Here is an 18401-nt window from a genome sequence, read left to right as displayed (position 1 = left end):
TATGATAAATTTAGAATCAGGTTTCAGATGGTCTTAGATGCTTCTGAAGTTTGCAGTCAAATATTGTTTCTTTTTACATACTGTACATGTAGAATTATTTAAATATGTTTACTTTATACATTGGAAGGTGTGTTATTTGATTTGTGTAGATTTGCACAGTCCAATATTTAGTCTGAACTTACTCAGAGTTGAGGCATTTGTTAACACACTCACTGAACTCACTTTTTAACAGAGCCCCTTGCTAAAAGCTTACACCTGCACTCATCACATCCTTATTGTTTGTATTCCATAGAACAGGCAAGCCCACTAGGGGGCAGTTTTTAGCCACCATAAACTCTTTACACTTGATGGGAAATCAAGCTGTCAAGATTTTAGATCCTGGTGAAATTAATTGTATAATTTCCATCCAGGCTAACTAACAGGTTTTATTACAGTAATCAGTTGTAAATGACAACGTAGACACTGCATTTAAAATAGAGGAGTAATTAGATTTTTTTGTTTTGGTTGTTGTTGCAAATTGTGCATAGATTGTAGTGTATAATAATAATAATAATAATAATAATAATTGTTGTTGTTGTTAAACCTAGAAAAGTGATTGTGTGTATTTTATGCCACAGTTAGAGCATATTTCATTTTAAGACCTGCTTTGATAAGTTAACGCTACTTAAGTTGAGACAGTGTTGTGCAATGAGGTCTGAGCTTTGCCTGTTTGGGTCTGGTGCCTGCTTAGCAGTGGGCAACATGTGCAACAAAGTAACTTGTCCTTTGGGCATGGAAGTTAATGTTTTTCCTTCTCTCTGTCTCTCTTGGGAATTTTATATTTGCTTGGAAGTAACAACCTCTTGATTGTGTCTAACCAAACTTTGCAAACTTAGCAAGCAGAGCCTCTGAAAATCCTTCTGAAATGATTGTCACCAGTGTTACAGTGCTAGTTACTACAGTAAAGTCAACTTTAAACAACAAAAAAATAATTGAAATTGATGTATTGCATATTGTAGATATCAGGTGCAGTTTATGAAACTTATAACAGAAAAAAAACAAGAAGGGTAGGCAGCTTGCTCCCGAAAACCACATAAAAAAACGCCTGTATGCAGTCTTAAATGCACTTCCTCTTAATTTTCACACAAGCTTTCTGGTCTATTTCATTAGCATTCATAAGTCTGTCAGTACAATGAATTATAGATTAGATCATTTTTATTGTTGTCCCCGATAATCGTCTCTGTTCAGCAATAACAAATTCTGAATAACCTGCGTAAGACTGGAATGAAGTCTGGAAATTTACATTACCAGTTTTACATTGAACCTATTTTAAAGGCCCTAAGTCTTTTAAATTAAATCAAAATACAAAAAAACAAGTCCAGAATACAAGGGTGAAGATGAGGTGGTAGGAAAGGGGGGCTCAGCAGGTGAGATATCTCCTAGCAGGACTGAGGAGAGACATACTTTGTTCATGGAGAAAGGGCTTTATCAGAATTGGGAAGCCAGGCTGCAGTGAGTTTGGATGTGCTTTAGAACATCTTGCCAGGTCTTTTTGTAAAGGAATTATTGATTTCACATAGAAAACAGTAAACAGCAGTCGCTGAAGCTTGGATAAAAGGGAGGATAGGCAGAGCACACTAAACTAACAGCCAGGTATAAATCTCTACTAAAGTGATATGCATACTGATGGGATCAGCTTCAAATGGGAGTACTAATGTTTGTGTATTGATATAGAAAATAGCCATTTTTGTTTCCTGATATTGTACACAGTTTCCTCTTAACACTAGGTAAAAGATCAAGTGTGTTAGATACCATGTAAGTATCGCTGGCTGGACAGGGATTAGCACTGAGTAAGTTATCCAGTTTCTCAAAACCATTTTCTGAACTGTCCATTGCTTGTTTAGCAATGAGATCTGTTACAGCCATGTTAATGTTATATTGTTAAGCAATAAAGACTTTTCTTATGCCTTCTGATTTTTAGTATTCCTTAAAAAAGCTATTGCAAAGTGATTGACCAGTAAAGAATTTGAGACTACTACATTGACTATAGAACCTAAATTAGATTAGATTAAATTATTCCTACTTTTAAATGAGTTCTAGAAAAAAAAAAGTTTAACCACTGGATGGCGCAACTTTTTTTTTTGCTCTGAATCAAAGAAAAAAACAACATTTAGGGTAATTCAACACAGAATTATGGACAAGATTGTGATGTTAATGTTGTAGGGTTTTTAATACCCTACTCTAAATAGACTTTTGCTTGGTAAAACAAATGCATAAGAGACAACTGAGGAGAAATTTGCATTTACATTGAAAACCCGGAGAATACCCATTCATACCGTACAGCATATACCAGAGAAACCCGTCCTGTACCTCCCTTAAGGGCACACCTCCCAGCTGGGATTTAAACCCCTGAGTCTCAGGCCTAGAGCCCTAACCACAGCTCCACTCCTGTTTCCCAAGTGGAAACTACTGTACGTGGCAGTACATTTAACAATAAAAACAGGAAGCACTTCTTTATCCAAAGGGTAGGGGGGTCTGGAACAAACTACTCCGCTGTGCTGAAGTCGATACCTCCTCTTTTTTCAATGTACGGCTAGATGAGATCTAATACTCACTTCATATCTCTCTATCAATATGAACCACTCGGCAAAACAGGATGTTTAACTCTAAATTAATGACCTTTCGTGCACAAATTGTTACAGGCTTGCCTACTGCACAATCCAACAATAGCATCCTTAACACATTTAACACATTTATTAACACATCCTTAACACATTTGTTACAGTCCACTCCATAAAGATGTTTTAGGTGGTGAAATATTCCCGTTTTTTTGTTAAAACATGCCTATTTGGCCTCATTTCAGATATTGTACAGTATTTGGGTATACAGAGATTTCTCTTTATTTCTTATTTGTATAAATTCTTTGCATTCACCTGATATCTGCTTTGTTCAGATGACTTCACAAGGTGTATTTGACAGATAATCTGTACTCCTCATTTAAATTGTTGTCCAAGTGTACAGATATTTCATCTAGCCCCTCCCAGTCTGGCACTTCTGATTAATCAATGTCTCTCTCTCATCTGCTTTGTCCCTATTAATCACGGGGGTTATAAATGATAACGCCATATGAAATATTGCTTCATTTGTCTTACTCTAGTGGATAATACGGCATGGCCAGTATTTAATTTTATCTACAACAATAGCTGTTTATTCTCTGTATTACATTTGCTTCGTTTACTTTAAAGAGCATCAAATGCAGAGCAAACAAATGCACAATGTACAGCAGCTGCAGAGCAAAGACTTTAAAAGTTTATCTACTCCAGTGGGTGGCCAAGATTTGTTTTATGATCTTTTTAGCCATGAGGCATTATTATTTAGATTGGATTTTTTTGCTGCAGGATTTACCAGCTACTGGAATCCATAGCATTTTTTATACCTCTACATCTAACTTCTGTGAGGGTTAGCTGCCCACCTCAGCCCAGATTTTCCTGAAGCCACTATTTTAATGGAGTTGTATCCAATCCATTCTTCCATGGATTTGAAGTGAAGGGCAGAGCAGATGTACAGTAGCAGTTTTTTTTACCAGAGGTAATTTAAAATAAGCACGCAAACATCCATCAGTTTAATCTGACTTTGATCACTCTTGGCTGGGTGAATGTGCTCACTGAGCATACCTCGTTTTCAAGTCATTGGGCTGATACTCTTCAAGAAGTCCATGTTTCCATAAGATAAAGATCACTCATGTCAAGAGTCATGCCTTTGGCTAATTAAGATCTCTTTCCAACACTATGGGAATGTGCTTTCTCAAGCATCAAATATTATTCTTTTTATTGAGTGTTGCACTGTTACATAAATTCTTTTTTTTACTTCAAGGAAACAACTACTACATTTATTTGTATGATTATTTGGTGATCTGTGGAATCTCATGCATTTTAAGTACAGACCTCTCTAAAACAATTTAAAGCTGAGAATGTCCTTGGTTAGAAATAAAACGAAGCACAAAAGATTAACAGAAATGGTCATTCTGGAACATGCAGATGATATACTTAAAATAGTTTAGTATTTAAAAGCTTAAAAGAAACGTACTGTTTACTTTTTAATGATAGTTTTGTAACTTAAAAATATTTATTTCATATTAAAAACAGTGTGCTATAATTTTTTTGCCATAGTTTCCCATTTTAGAGATCAGTTGATTTTGTATTTTGATCACACCAGATATTTTTTGCATTTTTTTTTGTTTTTGGATAAAATAACCTACAGTAAGTATTCATTCCTGTGCCAAATATCTTTCCCCTTATTTAGCAAAAGCTCTTCTAAATAGGCTTAAGGCTTACATGACAAGACCCCCTCTACTGTGAAAAATAGTTGCATTGCTAAACCTTTCGTAAAGAAGATTAGCAAAATCATTTTGTCACAAATACTGTAGGTTCACATTTAATTCCAAGGATTTTGCCAAAGCAATACACTGATTATGAGAGTGTTCTAGTGAGCTTTAATTATGTTTATTTTTATAATGTTTCTAGCTGCAGACATCTGTGTTTTCTTTGTACAGAATATTCAATAATAGTCAGAATAAAAAGAGTAGAGCCATATACAGTATGAACCAGATTCCACCTTATAAAAGTTATTTCCTTCTGCTTTGTAATATCTGGAAACATGTTTCCTGGAACTGAAATCTTTGCTGAATTCCAAATTTCAGAAAAGTTAAAAAGTTTTGAATGAGCTCTTATATGGTGATAGAGAAAACTTTTTTATTTCTTTTTGAATCGGGGTTCATCCATCTATCTAGCAAGTCACTAGAGGTCAGACCACCAGCAGAAGATGCATGCTTTCAAGTGAAACTTGTAAAGTCAAGATCAGAGCTGATCAGAAGGATTCCCAGCAGTGTTTTTTATTTTATTTCGTAGAACAGCAGGAGAGTTAATTCCATTAAAAGATCACAAAAGCGTGGTCAGCCTAAATTTGATGTTACCTAGACAGATTAAAGAAAATAACTTTTTTTTGCTGTTCCTCTCGTCCCCAGGACATCGGTGTAACTAACGGCCAGTTTTCAGATGTTAGTACTCTGATGAATTAATTGATGCATTGTTGTCTGTGACTTCCAGCGTGAGAAGCTGATACATGAATTGGAGGAAGAGAGACGCCTGAGACTCGAGAGTGAGAAGAGACTGCAGGAGGTGATTGTGGAGTCCGAGCTCAGCAGAGCTCAGATGGTTTCAATGCAACAGCAGTTCTCCAGGTACCACTTTTCTACTGTTCGGGGGGTTCCACACCATTTTGAAATAAACCTCCCCCAGGCAAGCGAGAATATTCCTATTTGATTCCATAATTAATCTGACTTAATTACGAATTATTAATTCATATTTAAGAATTAATTATCGAGGAACAGAGGTATTGCGGAAGGTTTTACTTGGAAGGGGACTCTCTCTGCTCTTCCACTGAGAAATTAAGAGTTTCACTTGTCTCTGAAGGTTTCCAAGGTTGTCACCTAATGAAACACTGAGACTTACATTTTGCAGTTGTCATTATTTACAGATAAGTGGGTGGCCCAGTGGCACATTGGTTAGGATTATTGCCTTGTACTGTTGGTGCCCTGGGTTCAGTTCCTTGGGTGCTGTCTATGTGGAGTTTGCATGTTCTCCCTGTGTTTCCATGGGTTTCCTTCGGGTGCTCTGGCTTCCTCCCAGAGTCCACAGGCAGGCTGGCCGGTAAATTGGCTTCTGGGAAAGCTGCCCCCCATGTGAGTGTGTCTGTGTTCTGTTCCAGCGTCCCATTCAGGGTGTATCCTGTCCTCTACACATTGCTTGCCGGGATCGGTTCCGACTCCCCCGAGACCCTAAAATGGACGAAGTGGTTAGAAAATGGGTGGATGTAATTATTTATTTGTCATCTCATTGTAATTAAGTATATAACAAGGCAACAAAGCACTCTCTATCTTTGCTTTTCTCTCACATGTACAGTATGGTGTATGGGAGCAGTTTCTTATCTTACCAGTCCTGGAATTCAGGTTCATAAAACATATACAGTATGTACCAACCAGAGGAGTTCATATTTATTAAATGATATATTATTCATTTCTGTGATGCCATTGCATATTAAATTGAAGAGAAGCCATAAACTGTTCTTAAACATTCTGTGTGAGTTACCAAACCTCCTAGACAGGTTTCTACTTCATTGCTATGCTGATGAAAAAGGGAGATCTTTTGATTGATACAGACTGGAGAGTTATGCTTGAGCATTGTTGAGGCTTTTGACATTTTATTTCAGCACGTCACAGAAGTTGTATCTAACATTTCATTACCAAAGTTTGCATTGGTTGCCTTAGGCCTAGAACCATTGCCACTCAGAGAACCAGATTGAAAAATAATAATGAAAGGCATCCTGAGGTTATTTTGTATCTGCCGTAAGCACAATTTGTCCTTTTTGTTTCTGTGCTGAAGTAGTGAAACATGTCTCATCTAGAGTGCATCAGCAGTTTGTTGGTTGTACCTCCTTTTACTCTGTGGCCCATGCTGTCTCTAAGAATACAGCATGTCTCAGTGTGTATTTAGGCAGAGAGCTGAAAACATTGTAATGTAAATGAAAACATATTGAGCATCTTAATTTGTTCTCAAAGGTTTTATATCTCACCTGGACCTTTCCAGTCTGTCTAACTCTATCACACAATTTGGGTTATCAGTGGGCATCAGTGACCGATGGAAACTCACCGTTGGTTACATGATGAAGTTTCAAAATTTTTTTTACCTCTGAAATATTTCTTTCTTTTGAAAGAAAGACAAGGCCCCTTTTTTGGCTGATTTTTGCAGATGTTACCAGGAAACAGCCTGGGGCTTTTTCAGGTTCCTTGTCATTTAGACAGGTAGGAAATTATCCATCATGCTCCTGTAGGGGTCTGATAAATGAGATGTGTTGTGATCCTCATTAAATTATGTTTTCTGTTTGAGTGCAGTTCTGTGCTGCTGGATTACAAACCCCACATTATTTAATGCAGACAAAAGGGATTCTTCTTTGAGCACACCTGTAGGGGGTTTAGACCTCGTGGGATTAAAGCCTAATACATCACTATGTTGCTAAATAACGGGTGTTACTTTTTTTACAAGTATGATGTTGGCCATTTAAAAATTATGTCAGTTGTCAAAGAACAAAGCAAGCAATTTTATGTCTGCTGCAGGCAAAACAGAATAATTTATGTGCTGAGAGACACCCAAGCATTTCTTCCAAGTGCATCTTTCTCTAATTGATATCAACTCTGTAAAGTGTACAAGGTATTTTCTGGAATGGCTTCTTTTTCCATTATTTGATGTTTTTTTTCTGGATAGGATTGCATTTGGCTGTAATATAATATAAGCGTGCACGCTTTTATACAGAGTGTATGACCTGATGTCTTTTAGAAAGTAAAGGAATTTAGTTGTATCATTAAAAAAAGCAAAGTCAGCTTTCCACTTTGGGTGAGTTAAACGAGGAATGCTTTTCAGCAGCATGTCTACTGAAGTGTGACATTAGGTGGAATATCTTGCCAGTCAGCTTGAGTGTAAGCTAATCATCTTCCTTGGGTGGAATTGGATTCATAATTAGTGTATGGCAATTCAAGACAGTGCCTGAAGTATAGCATTTATGGAAATGCACTGATGCACTTGGTCAGAAAAAGCTTTTAATATAAATCCTTAAGAAGCTGAGATTGCCACACTTTCAATTTGTGAAGACCTTTTTAAAAACTCTTAATATTTATTGTGTTACTTGAGGTTGTAATGACTTGCAAAGAAGTCAAATGGCATCTGGGTAATGTATGTGTCAGTCCCAATTTCTTTGTGAATCTACAGATAATGTAAAACAAATTTTATTAAAAATATAAATTGCATTTAGACCATAAATAACATTGTGCTTTCAGCTATGGATTTGTGTATGTGGGAAGATGAAAACACATTTAAGCTTTTTTAGCTTTTAGAGAAAGAATATAGAAGGAGAAAAATAGTAGATGGTGTCAGAATGTTGTGTACAGCCCACAATAAAACATTGAGATAGTAATGTGGAGGTTTCTACTGATGCACACAGTATGTGCACATGATATTATGCACAGCTTTTACAGAAATCATGTCAATCTACATTAGAAAGCTTTGTAAGACCTTTATGGGATTCGCAAGACAGACCCTAACTGACATTATAGGAGAAAAATACAGTTTTAAAATTAATTAAAATTAAAATTGGTCCAGTTGCCTGGTAAATGTTATGGTTAAAAAGAAGGGACTGCAGCAGGAATGTGCAAATACTGCACATGCTGATGTTTTGCGACAAAATGTCTAGGTTATGTGCAATGATGCCTGCCACCGGTGGAGGTGGGCCTATTTATTTGAGAAGGAGCATTTCCAGTATTAAGCAGTAGTACTATATAACTAGTCAAAGCTTCATATTTATCTTTGAAAAGGTCAATACATTTACATATAATTCAACTGGTTAGATGTTGAATTGCATCTAAGCTGTTCCTTTTTTAGATCTATTCCAGTAAAACATCCAAGCATCACCATAATTTTGTCTGGCACAATCAGAGATGTACATGGTATATGCTGATTTATTTACATTTTGTTTTTGTTTATTTATATTTTGGTGCTGCTTCAGAACTGTCTTTTTGTTGTTTTCTTTGAAGTGTTTTCAAAACACAAAGTCAAGATGTTTTCCAGATGCCTGGCTCTTGTAGTACCTGAGTTACAGCACCAAAAAAGAAGTCTGTATTGCATGTGAGGCTGCTATTTGATTCCAGTCCTCTTCTGCTTTTGAAGCCATGGTTTTGTGGCACTAGCATTAGAAGTACACTATATGACATAAGGAACCAGATATATCAGAAGAAAAATGTTTTTAGAATATTGTTTGAATGGATTTAAATGGAATCCTGTCTGGGTGAAAATCTTGACTGAAGAGCTTTTCATGAACTGATATATACCATATGAGGAAAGAGTAACATTTATGAGGTTTTGTAAGTGAAATTATTTACAGGAATGTATTTAAATTAATCTTTTGCTATGACTTTTTTATTTTTTAAAGAAATGTAAGTACTGTAAATAACCATTGTGCTAAATTTGTGAGAAAAGGTTAACGGTTTTCGTATATGCTGTTTATTTACAGTATATTTCATATATTCTACGATAATTAAAAACACACATTCTTGTTTGTGGTTAATGTTAGAATGGAATAGGTTTTATATGTTTTGGTTGTGGTATATTTTCATTATTTATACATTTTTGTGCTGCATGATTTCAGGCCAATAGCTCATTAAAGAATTCAGGTATTCCTACAGAACACTGTTAGGTTGAACATGCATGGGAAAGGTGTATTAAAGACCCACAGAAGACTCTTCTACACAGACCATGGAGATGGTCCTTGATTAAAGCAACTGCTACATTAATGGAATTTGGTAGTGATTGACACTTCCCATGTGTTTGATAGGGTTAAGATCCAGAGATATGAATGTCAGTATGTAATTTTGACTCAAGAGGAATAAAACCTTGAATGACTCCTTTTTAACATGTCATTATTTTGTTGAATAATTAAGAGATTAAGGTGATGCTGGTTTTGCTGTAACACTGGGTAGAGCACAGCTATGAAAAATTACTGATCATTGCTGCAGTATGCTTAAAATTGAGTGTGCTTCTTATGCATTAAAGCATCTTGTTTATATGTGCAAACTCACAAGCACAGATTTCCTAAGCGCTGGTGTACTTTTCATCGGTTTCTCAGAAAATGTCTAGCTGAACAGATCATATGGCTCGCTAGAAACACTAAAAACAATCAAACAGGATCATTTTGAAGTGGAATTGCAATTCAATATGAAGTCTTTAATGAAGTGTTACAGTGGTAAAGATATGTGGGCTCAGTTGAATTTATATATATACAGTAGTATTACTGAAGAAAAGCACCAGTAGCGGCTTTCTGGAGTCAAACTACAATTTCAGAATGACGTAAAGATAGAAATGGGCTATTGCTGTGAAATGAGAATGGATGTACACCGAGGATTGTATTTGCAAGATTGTATTGAGGAAATTTCAGGTTGCTGAAACATGATCAGTGCAGCACTTACGTTTTCACACTGCAGTGTTTGATGTGATGAGGAATGTGGCACATCAGAATTGTATGTGAAAGAGTAGTTACCGGTTCGGCAATCAGTGGTTCCTGTTGCAATGACCAATGTTGCATCTAAAGCATGGTGAGGGATGGAGGGCCACTGGAAAGCAATAAACAGAAGGCCTGCAGATGATGTAGTACAGTAACTAAATGTCACACAGCCAACAATCTCAGCTCACTAGAACTACAATATATTAAACTAATCTTTCAGATTTTTTTTGTCTTTCTGATATTATTTGCATAAATTGTAAACATTTGCCACTTATTGTATTGTTCAGTAATCACTCATTCACCTGATGGGTGATACGTACTGCATGTTGGAAGGTGTTACCGCAGCCATTGGTTAAAATAATAAAAGCAGTTGCCTGGATTGTGGGGCTGTGCTATTTTAACAGAAAGGTGCAGAAATACATCGTTGCTAAGGAAATTGATTTTCACTCGTTCCTTGCTATACGAGCCCAACTCGTTCCCAAATTTCTTCTTGTAGACTAAAACTCATAAAAACAAGACTGAATGTATTATGAAACAGTTGTGTGGAGAAATAAAATATTGATACTGTGCAGATAATCAAATTAAAACGAGATAAAACATTTAATTATATAAAATGTTAAAATCAATGTAATTTTTACAAATTGCAGTATTATTCAAAATATTATTCTACAGCATAGCTAGTATTAAAACCTTACAATGTGTGTTAAGACAGTTAAGATGACAACAGCTGAGAGGAACAAAAAATAAAAATGAAAGAATGAGCTACATGTGGCAGAAGTTACCTCATCTAACAAAAATAGTTATTATACAATATCCATTGCTCATTTTAGCAAATATTAAAAGTGCTGATTTAATGAGAGATGAGTGTATCAACATGTATTGAATAAGACCAATTAGGCTTTAATATTTTGATTGGAATCCAATAATTCCTCATCTTTGGATCTTCTTAACTAATGGGGTACTCCCTGGGAAGCACTGCCCTCTTGGTGAGGAGCACACCAGACCAGAATGCATTTGGGGATCTCTTAGCACACTTGTTTTATACCTCTTAACCACAATTTCAGGAAAAAAAAAACGATGCCCCAATATTTTTTTTTAACTTCTGACTAGTTGGTTATCTGTACACACTGGTTTGGAACAGCCAGCAGTGTGTTTTTTTTAGTCTTGACACCCTCAACTCCCACAAATGCACAAGGGGCCGATGAGGAAGCGTGGGCACGCTCTTCTGCCTCACCCTCCCGTCTTTGAACACGTCCCGGACAGCACAGCCCAGGAGCTTTAGTGCCGAACGGAGGAGAGGAGTACCCCTTGGCAGCGCCCACCCTTAGCAGGGCATGGCTTTTAGTGCACCCCAGCTCAGAAACTCCCTGACGCAGTCAGCTAGTGGCATGGCCCAGGCTCAGATGAGCACCTCAACCTGTTGAGCCACTGGGGAGCTCTGACAAATCCGATCTGCTGCACAGCGAGTCACTGACGCATGATGCTGGTATGCATCACCCATTGTGATTCTTTGTGAAGTAAATATTACTCTGCAGCCGCCCATGTTTCTAATAGTGCCACCTCTTTTTTCTGATTACCATCTATGCTTCAAGAGCTGGCTGGATCAAACCAGCTGAAGTGATGGGAATCCCTCATTTTCTTCTTTGTAAATACCTAAGTACAGTATACACCTTATATCCTTCCAATCTGTGTATCAGTGGCTGTATTCTTGCTTCATTAATCTTTTTAACCACAGTGTAAGTGTTGTAGTGTTTATCTATTTTTCTGATGCTAAATCAACCCTTTTGTGATCTGTGTAAAGGATTAATTGTTGTAAAAAATATTAATAACTGAAAAAAATCTGTTTTATGTACCTGTATTGCTGCCCATTGCTCTTCTGTTATTCCTTGATTTGTTATGGATATTCTGATTAATCTCCATTTCACCTCCATGACCCTCCTATCCACATCAGCATGAGCTGAAGTGTTTGGTTCCTGATTCCTACTGAGAATTATGTTTCAACTACTATACATGGGCCCACTTTTGCCACTGTTGGTCCAGAGCCTTAAGAAATCAGAAAAATCAATTACTTCTTATTGGACATCAACATTGCATCTGTCTCTGTTTGACTACTCCTTAGCAGAATACTTATTGTGAAGTTATAAACAGCTCTCAAAACAAACAAAGCTGGCCTCAGTGTGCATACATCAAGACTGAAATTTAGTTTGTTAGAATCAAGATCACAAGCATTTGATATCTGACCACTAGAAATTATCTGAGCATCATACTGTATATCTGAGAGCCTATTTCCCCAACATTTTGCTATCCATTACCACCAAGCACAATCAAACAGCTGTAGTCAGCCATCAACAATTAACCACACATCATTGGCTACATGTATTAATCTCTGATGTGTCAAAGCTTGCAATCGATGTCCAAGATGGTTATACTGGTGTGAGAAGTGGGATTAGCCCATTCTGTAAACCACCAACAAAAATTTTCTCATGACTGATCTTAGCCAAATCATTAAAAAGAACTGATTCCCATGTGTTTAGGAAATCTAAACACTACCTAGAAAACACTGTGGACTGTTATGTCATGCCCCCAGCTGTCATGCCAGCTGGTTCATTTTCACACACACGTTCACGACCAGTGTGTCATCGATTGCATCTGGAGGAGGGAGATTCACACCTTGTTTTGGCATAAAATATTCCCAGACCGTGTTTGGCAGTTTTGACAAAAGTCTTCTTCGATATAAGCTCAAGAGGTTGGTCATATCTGTCCAAGAGGCAGGGCATTGGATGCCTCAGTCTAGAGAGGTGGACACTTTACCAGCAAATGATGTCAATGCAAAGCCATCCTTGTTACTAACAGACAGCAAAACCTGTTGCTTATGTAATGAAACATACAACTTGTGAAAAGAAGTGTTAAATGTGAACAGAATTCCAGGAAAAAGAGAAAATGTGTAACTATTCTGTTCTGGAGCTGAAGCTAAAGTAGCTAGCCATCTTCTCCTGATTTACGGAGACTTCAACCATCTGTGTTTCCCTTGTGTTTCATAGTGGGACTGAAATGCATTCAGCGTTGTCATGGTGTTTTTATTAAGGTCACCAAGAAATAAAACCTAAAGATTTCATGCATAGCTTTCAACGTACTGCAGCTTAATGAAATGTAAGTGCACAAGTGTAACACAGTAATTTTAGATTCTAGCTTGACCAAATCTGTGCAAATGTTTCATTGGCATGGTTGGGAAAGTATGAGGTAAACAGAGATAAGGCATAGGAAATATGATTATAAATAAATTCTCATTATAGGTGCAGAGAAGTGGGCAAAATCGCTCAGGTACAATTTATTCCAGGTACAATTATATAACCTCAGATTCTGTTTACTGCTGCTGACAGAGATTGCCCGAAGGATGGCAATATGTTAAGACATCTCTCCGCCAGTGGATGATCCAGTGGGAGGCAAACAGCTGTAGGGATGATTAAAAAGAATGTGAAAGTTGTCCATACCCTCTTTAGCATAAATAAAAAGAAATGTTTTCTTTCAATCTCCTAGCCACCATTAAATTCCATGTCTCCTTTTTTTCCTGTGTTATATTTCATAGCCTCTTTTTATTAATACTGATTTTTTTCTGGTATTTGTCTTGCAGTAAATTGTCAGGGTTATATCACAGCATAGGACTAAAGGTTTAGTAGGTTTGGCAGTTACTGGTCATTCTACACCAAGCAATACCAACTGTGTCACACATCCAGTCCAACTCACAAGGACTGGAAAAGCGGATCAACATGTGGGCTTTCATCTTTATGGAGTGTTTTAGCTGATACTAATTAAAACAGCAGCTGTTGCACTTGAGATAGTCAGGAAGCAACATTAACAAATGTTTTTTGAATTGCTATTGACATATTTCATGAATGCATTCAGTTATTTCAGTCTGCTTGTTAAGCGTCTTGAGTGACAACATTTCAAGGTTTCATTAACCATCTGCATCTGCATCTCAGAAATACCTATAGTACGGTCTTAAAGCCACACATTGGTACTTTACTGGAAAGCTGTCTGCTGGTAAATAGTAACGGCATCCTAGAGTCTATCCTAGAGGTACAGGGCCTACAGCAAGACTACATCCTTGTTTGGGAAACCATCTGACAGCCAATCAGTGCAGAATATCATGAGGTGAGAAAAAAACGGAGCACCTGACTAACAGCCACGAAAACCGTGGTAGAACCAAGCCCAGGATCAGTGATTTTTGAGGCAACATCAATGAGAGCCATGCCTCCATGCTGCAAAAATCTCAAATAGGAATATGGTTTTCATTAAGGCCAGGTTGGTTGTAATTTCAGTAAAACAATGTTTCAAATTTCAATGCATATGTATGGCTGTTAGTACTGCACCCAATGTAAAAGATCATTAGATGATATTCAGCTTGTCTCATCAATAAATTCTTGAACAGATACCAATCACTTTAATGGCAGCAATGACAATTTTATATCCAGGACACAAGAACTTCTGTCTCGCATCAATGAATGGTTCAGCCCAGATTCATACCAAAGATCTCAAGGCTTTAGGCCTTATTCTGCAGTGTTAATTAAGATTTGTACCGTATGAAGCCATCCCAATTTTAGGATTGTGATGTGTGTATCCAAGTGTAGCCACTTTAACGAGGGGGTGACATGTTTCTAAGTTTGTTTTGTTGGCTTTTGGCCACCGTGCGCATGCTGAGGAAGTCAACATCCAAGAAACTAGTTTCCAACCTGCAGAACTGTTGGGCAGCAATTATATAATGTTATCTATCAATTTGGGAGTCACATGTTGAAACAGAACACTGGCTAGATAACCCCTAACCACCACCCCCCCCCCCCCCACTTAAACAATGATCATGATAATTCAATGGTTTGATCATTTACTTGTTTTCCTATATAATACAGGTCGATCAGATAATTACAACAGAGGCATTGCAATATGTTGTTTCAGCAGTGCACAGAATGTTGATGATTTCCAGAGATGCACAAATGACTATGGCATCACCCCTATGCTAAATTTATAGATATGCAGGTGGAATGAAAGCTTCTATCCTCTTTCAAAATAAAAAAAGACAGAAGGCTTTAGCATTATTCTACAGACCATGCTTAAATGCGGCTAGGGAATATTTCTATGCCAGTTTAGTCAATCTTGGTTATTAAGTGATCTTCTTACGATTCCAAATATTTATTGTAACAAATGAATAGTTCCACTTTAGGAGCAAAGAGAAAATAATAAATATCAGAGTTCCATTACATCTTGAAGGAACCCTGTAAATGGATAGATAAGTAAAACCCTTCTCATGTCTTCTAAAATAAATACGGTTTGAACAGGGTGGAAATCTGTCCTTTGGCAGTCCTTCTCCCAGCATGATTCTGTTTGCGCTACATAAATCAGTAGCAATTTCACAGCAGCTTCATAACTTGGATATCAGGTTGTTACTTTGTATTGCTTGTTTACATGTTTTTGTTGTTTATTGGGTCGGATGTGCTGTCACAGTTTAAATTTGCAATATTAATTAATTATAGAATCATGCTATTATTAATGCAAAACAAGCAATGCATAAATGATAAAGACAGAATAATCTCTTCTTATCTAAAATTGTAGTACAGGGTAATCATACAGTATTAAGCAATTGCATGTTAATACTTTATTTAATGATACTGAAGTCTGCTATTGATAACTGTATAAAAGAAGATGGTTTAACTCATTACTGTATCATATCCATTACAAACTGTGATTCAAAATTGTCTGCCTCGAATGATTACAGTAGGCCTCTCCTTTACTAATCTCTGATGTTTCCTGATGCACACATAGAGTATTATTCTATGTCTCTCTCAGACATACGTACAGTACACACATCGCAGTTACTTTTTCCAGCTAATTATCTTTGAAAGCTGTTAAGTATCAGAGTAAGCAAAGATCACACTGGAGAGTTTCATACTCTGTAAAATCAGCTCAGTCAAGGGCACTACAGATATCTATTGCTCTGTTGGAAGGTGGCAAGCAGTAATTAGCATAATCAGCGTATGCATATGGAACCGTTACATTACTGTCAACCTCTTCAGCACTCAGGGACTCCTCCAGATTCAGAGATCCTGACAAAACAAAGTGAGCCGCAGGCTAGAAATTTCTATGAGGCCACTGACCATGTGGAAGACATTATTGGCAGAGTGCTCATAGCCACATCTTCTTTCCAGTTGCTTCAAAAAAAACAGAAATGCAAAGATAATTGTCCTTTGATATTTTATGTAACACATTTGCTGCAGGGTATGTATTCCAATGTTCTTACTTCACATATTATGCTGAATATAGGTACTGTTTAGATAAGAAATCATTTCAAATTTTCTTGTTTAGCATAAATGCTGTAGGGTTAGGGACATTTAACATTTTCTAAAATATTTTTTAAAGAAAAACAGCCAATAGGCAATATCTTATTAGTTTAAATTGTTATTTAACTTTGTTTTATTTTACAGTGCATATCTACACTTTCAGTGCAGCTGTTCTTACCTTTTATTATTGTTTAAGGAATTTTTATTTTACCACTTGTTTCAGTATGTTGGCTGCAGTGTGATTTTAATCCTTCAGATAACATTTAGCACTGAGAAAAACAAATAAATATATAAAACAAATAAGTAATGTGTGTAAACCTTTTTAGAATATGAGTTGAACAAGCCGACAGCAGAAAGTGTCCTAAGCTATAGGAGACTGTGGGACGGTGAGCTTTTTAAGATTAGTTGAGCCCATTCAAGTTTTGACCACAGTTAAATTGCTTCAATTCAGCTGGTGAAGCAAGGTCTCACTTCTCCTCCATGTCTGCTGTATAGCGGACTGAAGTAGGTGCTACCCATCAATGTTGGAGGAGGGTTTCCCCTCCTCTCTGTGAAGTACTGATTATTATTATTGTTTTTATTATTATTATTATTATTATTATTATTATTATTAAATAATGCATAGCCCTCTCCTTGCCAGATGTACCTGTTACTGGATTTAGCACACTTAGTGAGATTCTAATTATCTGACGCCTCCATGTTCTGGACAGATGGTACATTTGTGTGGTCAGTTTAATTAAAAGCTTAGAGGCCCACAGATAATACGGTTACCGTGTTTTAGATGTCGTGGCCATGTGATGGAGTTCAGCTTTTGCCGTATGTATCCAGACTGATACAAGAGCACGTTGTATTTGTTTGTACGGAGTGTTTGAAAACTAATAATAATCACATAACACATGCAGTGCACATTGCTGTGTGTTACAAAAGCATATGCACTCTTCATATTGCCTTCATCATTGTCTGGTTAATATGCTTTGAATTCAGTTCTGTGTTTGACATTCAGATCAATGTAACAACTGAAAGAGTGGATCACAAGCTCTGTGAAGGAATGAGCGTTCTTCAGTATTCAGGAAAAATGTAATGTGTTTTCTATCATGAAGCATTTTGATATTTAAATCAGCTTTTCTTTTTCCACCTTTTGCTGACCTCTTCTTATATCCATGCAATACATTTAAAAAGGTCACCACTTCAAGCAAACAGTGCTGTGCAGATGGCTTAGACATCTTTGCCACAATCAGAAATTACAATTACAATGTGTACTGTATGTTATGAGCTTCAGTCTCCACTTGTGTTTCTGTTATTGTTACAGTTTAGTGTGGACGAAAATCAACCAAGCTTATCATTTAGTATTTTTCATTCATATTGATCAGAATATTTAAAAGCCTAATCAATGCTCCAGGTAAACTACTGTACAGGAGCTGCCAATTGTGAAGTAGTAGTCACTAATCTGTCACATCTACCAATCAATTTGACCCATTTTCTTCTGGTCCTTGTCATTATTCTTTTCCTCTTATAGTCAAAGAAAAGATCTATGGATATTAACTGCCAACTGTTCAACATAAAATGGTTATAATTTCACAAGACATTTTCATACACAAAGCAAAAACATAGAGCAAAAAGAGTGGAACAATACACAATTTCTAAGTCTGCAGCAGCATTTCTTCATCTTGAAAGAAATAACAATTTATTCACACAATTATGAAGACAAAGTATTGTAGTATTGTACAGTACATGTATATCCACTTTATTTCAGAAAATACATTTTATGTACAGTAGCCTGAAATCCATTGTTATATTCAATTTGATCTATTATTTTTGAAACTACAGTAATTTACATAATATAATAAAGGTAGAAACAACTTGTATATCCAGTTTAAGACGTAAATCTTAGCAGTGATGATAGAGCCAAACACATCGTTGGTATTAGATAGATACTTTAATGATCCCGTGAGGGAAATTGCAGTGAAGTTACTTTAATTGGAAAGTCTA

General features: G+C 36.6%; 1 protein-coding gene across 1 annotated transcript in view; it reads left to right on the top strand.

Moving 5' to 3' along the window:
• The window catches only part of LOC148822385 (nck-associated protein 5-like), a 131562-nt gene that overhangs the window by 10815 nt on the left and 102346 nt on the right, over window positions 1–18401 (top strand). The window contains exon 2 of the mRNA XM_088930520.1: window positions 5085–5218. Within this exon, the coding sequence (XP_088786646.1) occupies window positions 5085–5218 (134 nt within the window). The remainder of the gene's footprint in view (window positions 1–5084; window positions 5219–18401) is intronic.

The sequence above is a fragment of the Atractosteus spatula genome, chromosome 13 (genome assembly GCF_055471065.1).
Source record: "Atractosteus spatula isolate fAtrSpa1 chromosome 13, fAtrSpa1.hap1, whole genome shotgun sequence".
Taxonomy (NCBI): Eukaryota; Metazoa; Chordata; class Actinopteri; order Semionotiformes; family Lepisosteidae; genus Atractosteus; species Atractosteus spatula.
This window is presented reverse-complemented; position numbering and strand designations above follow the sequence as displayed.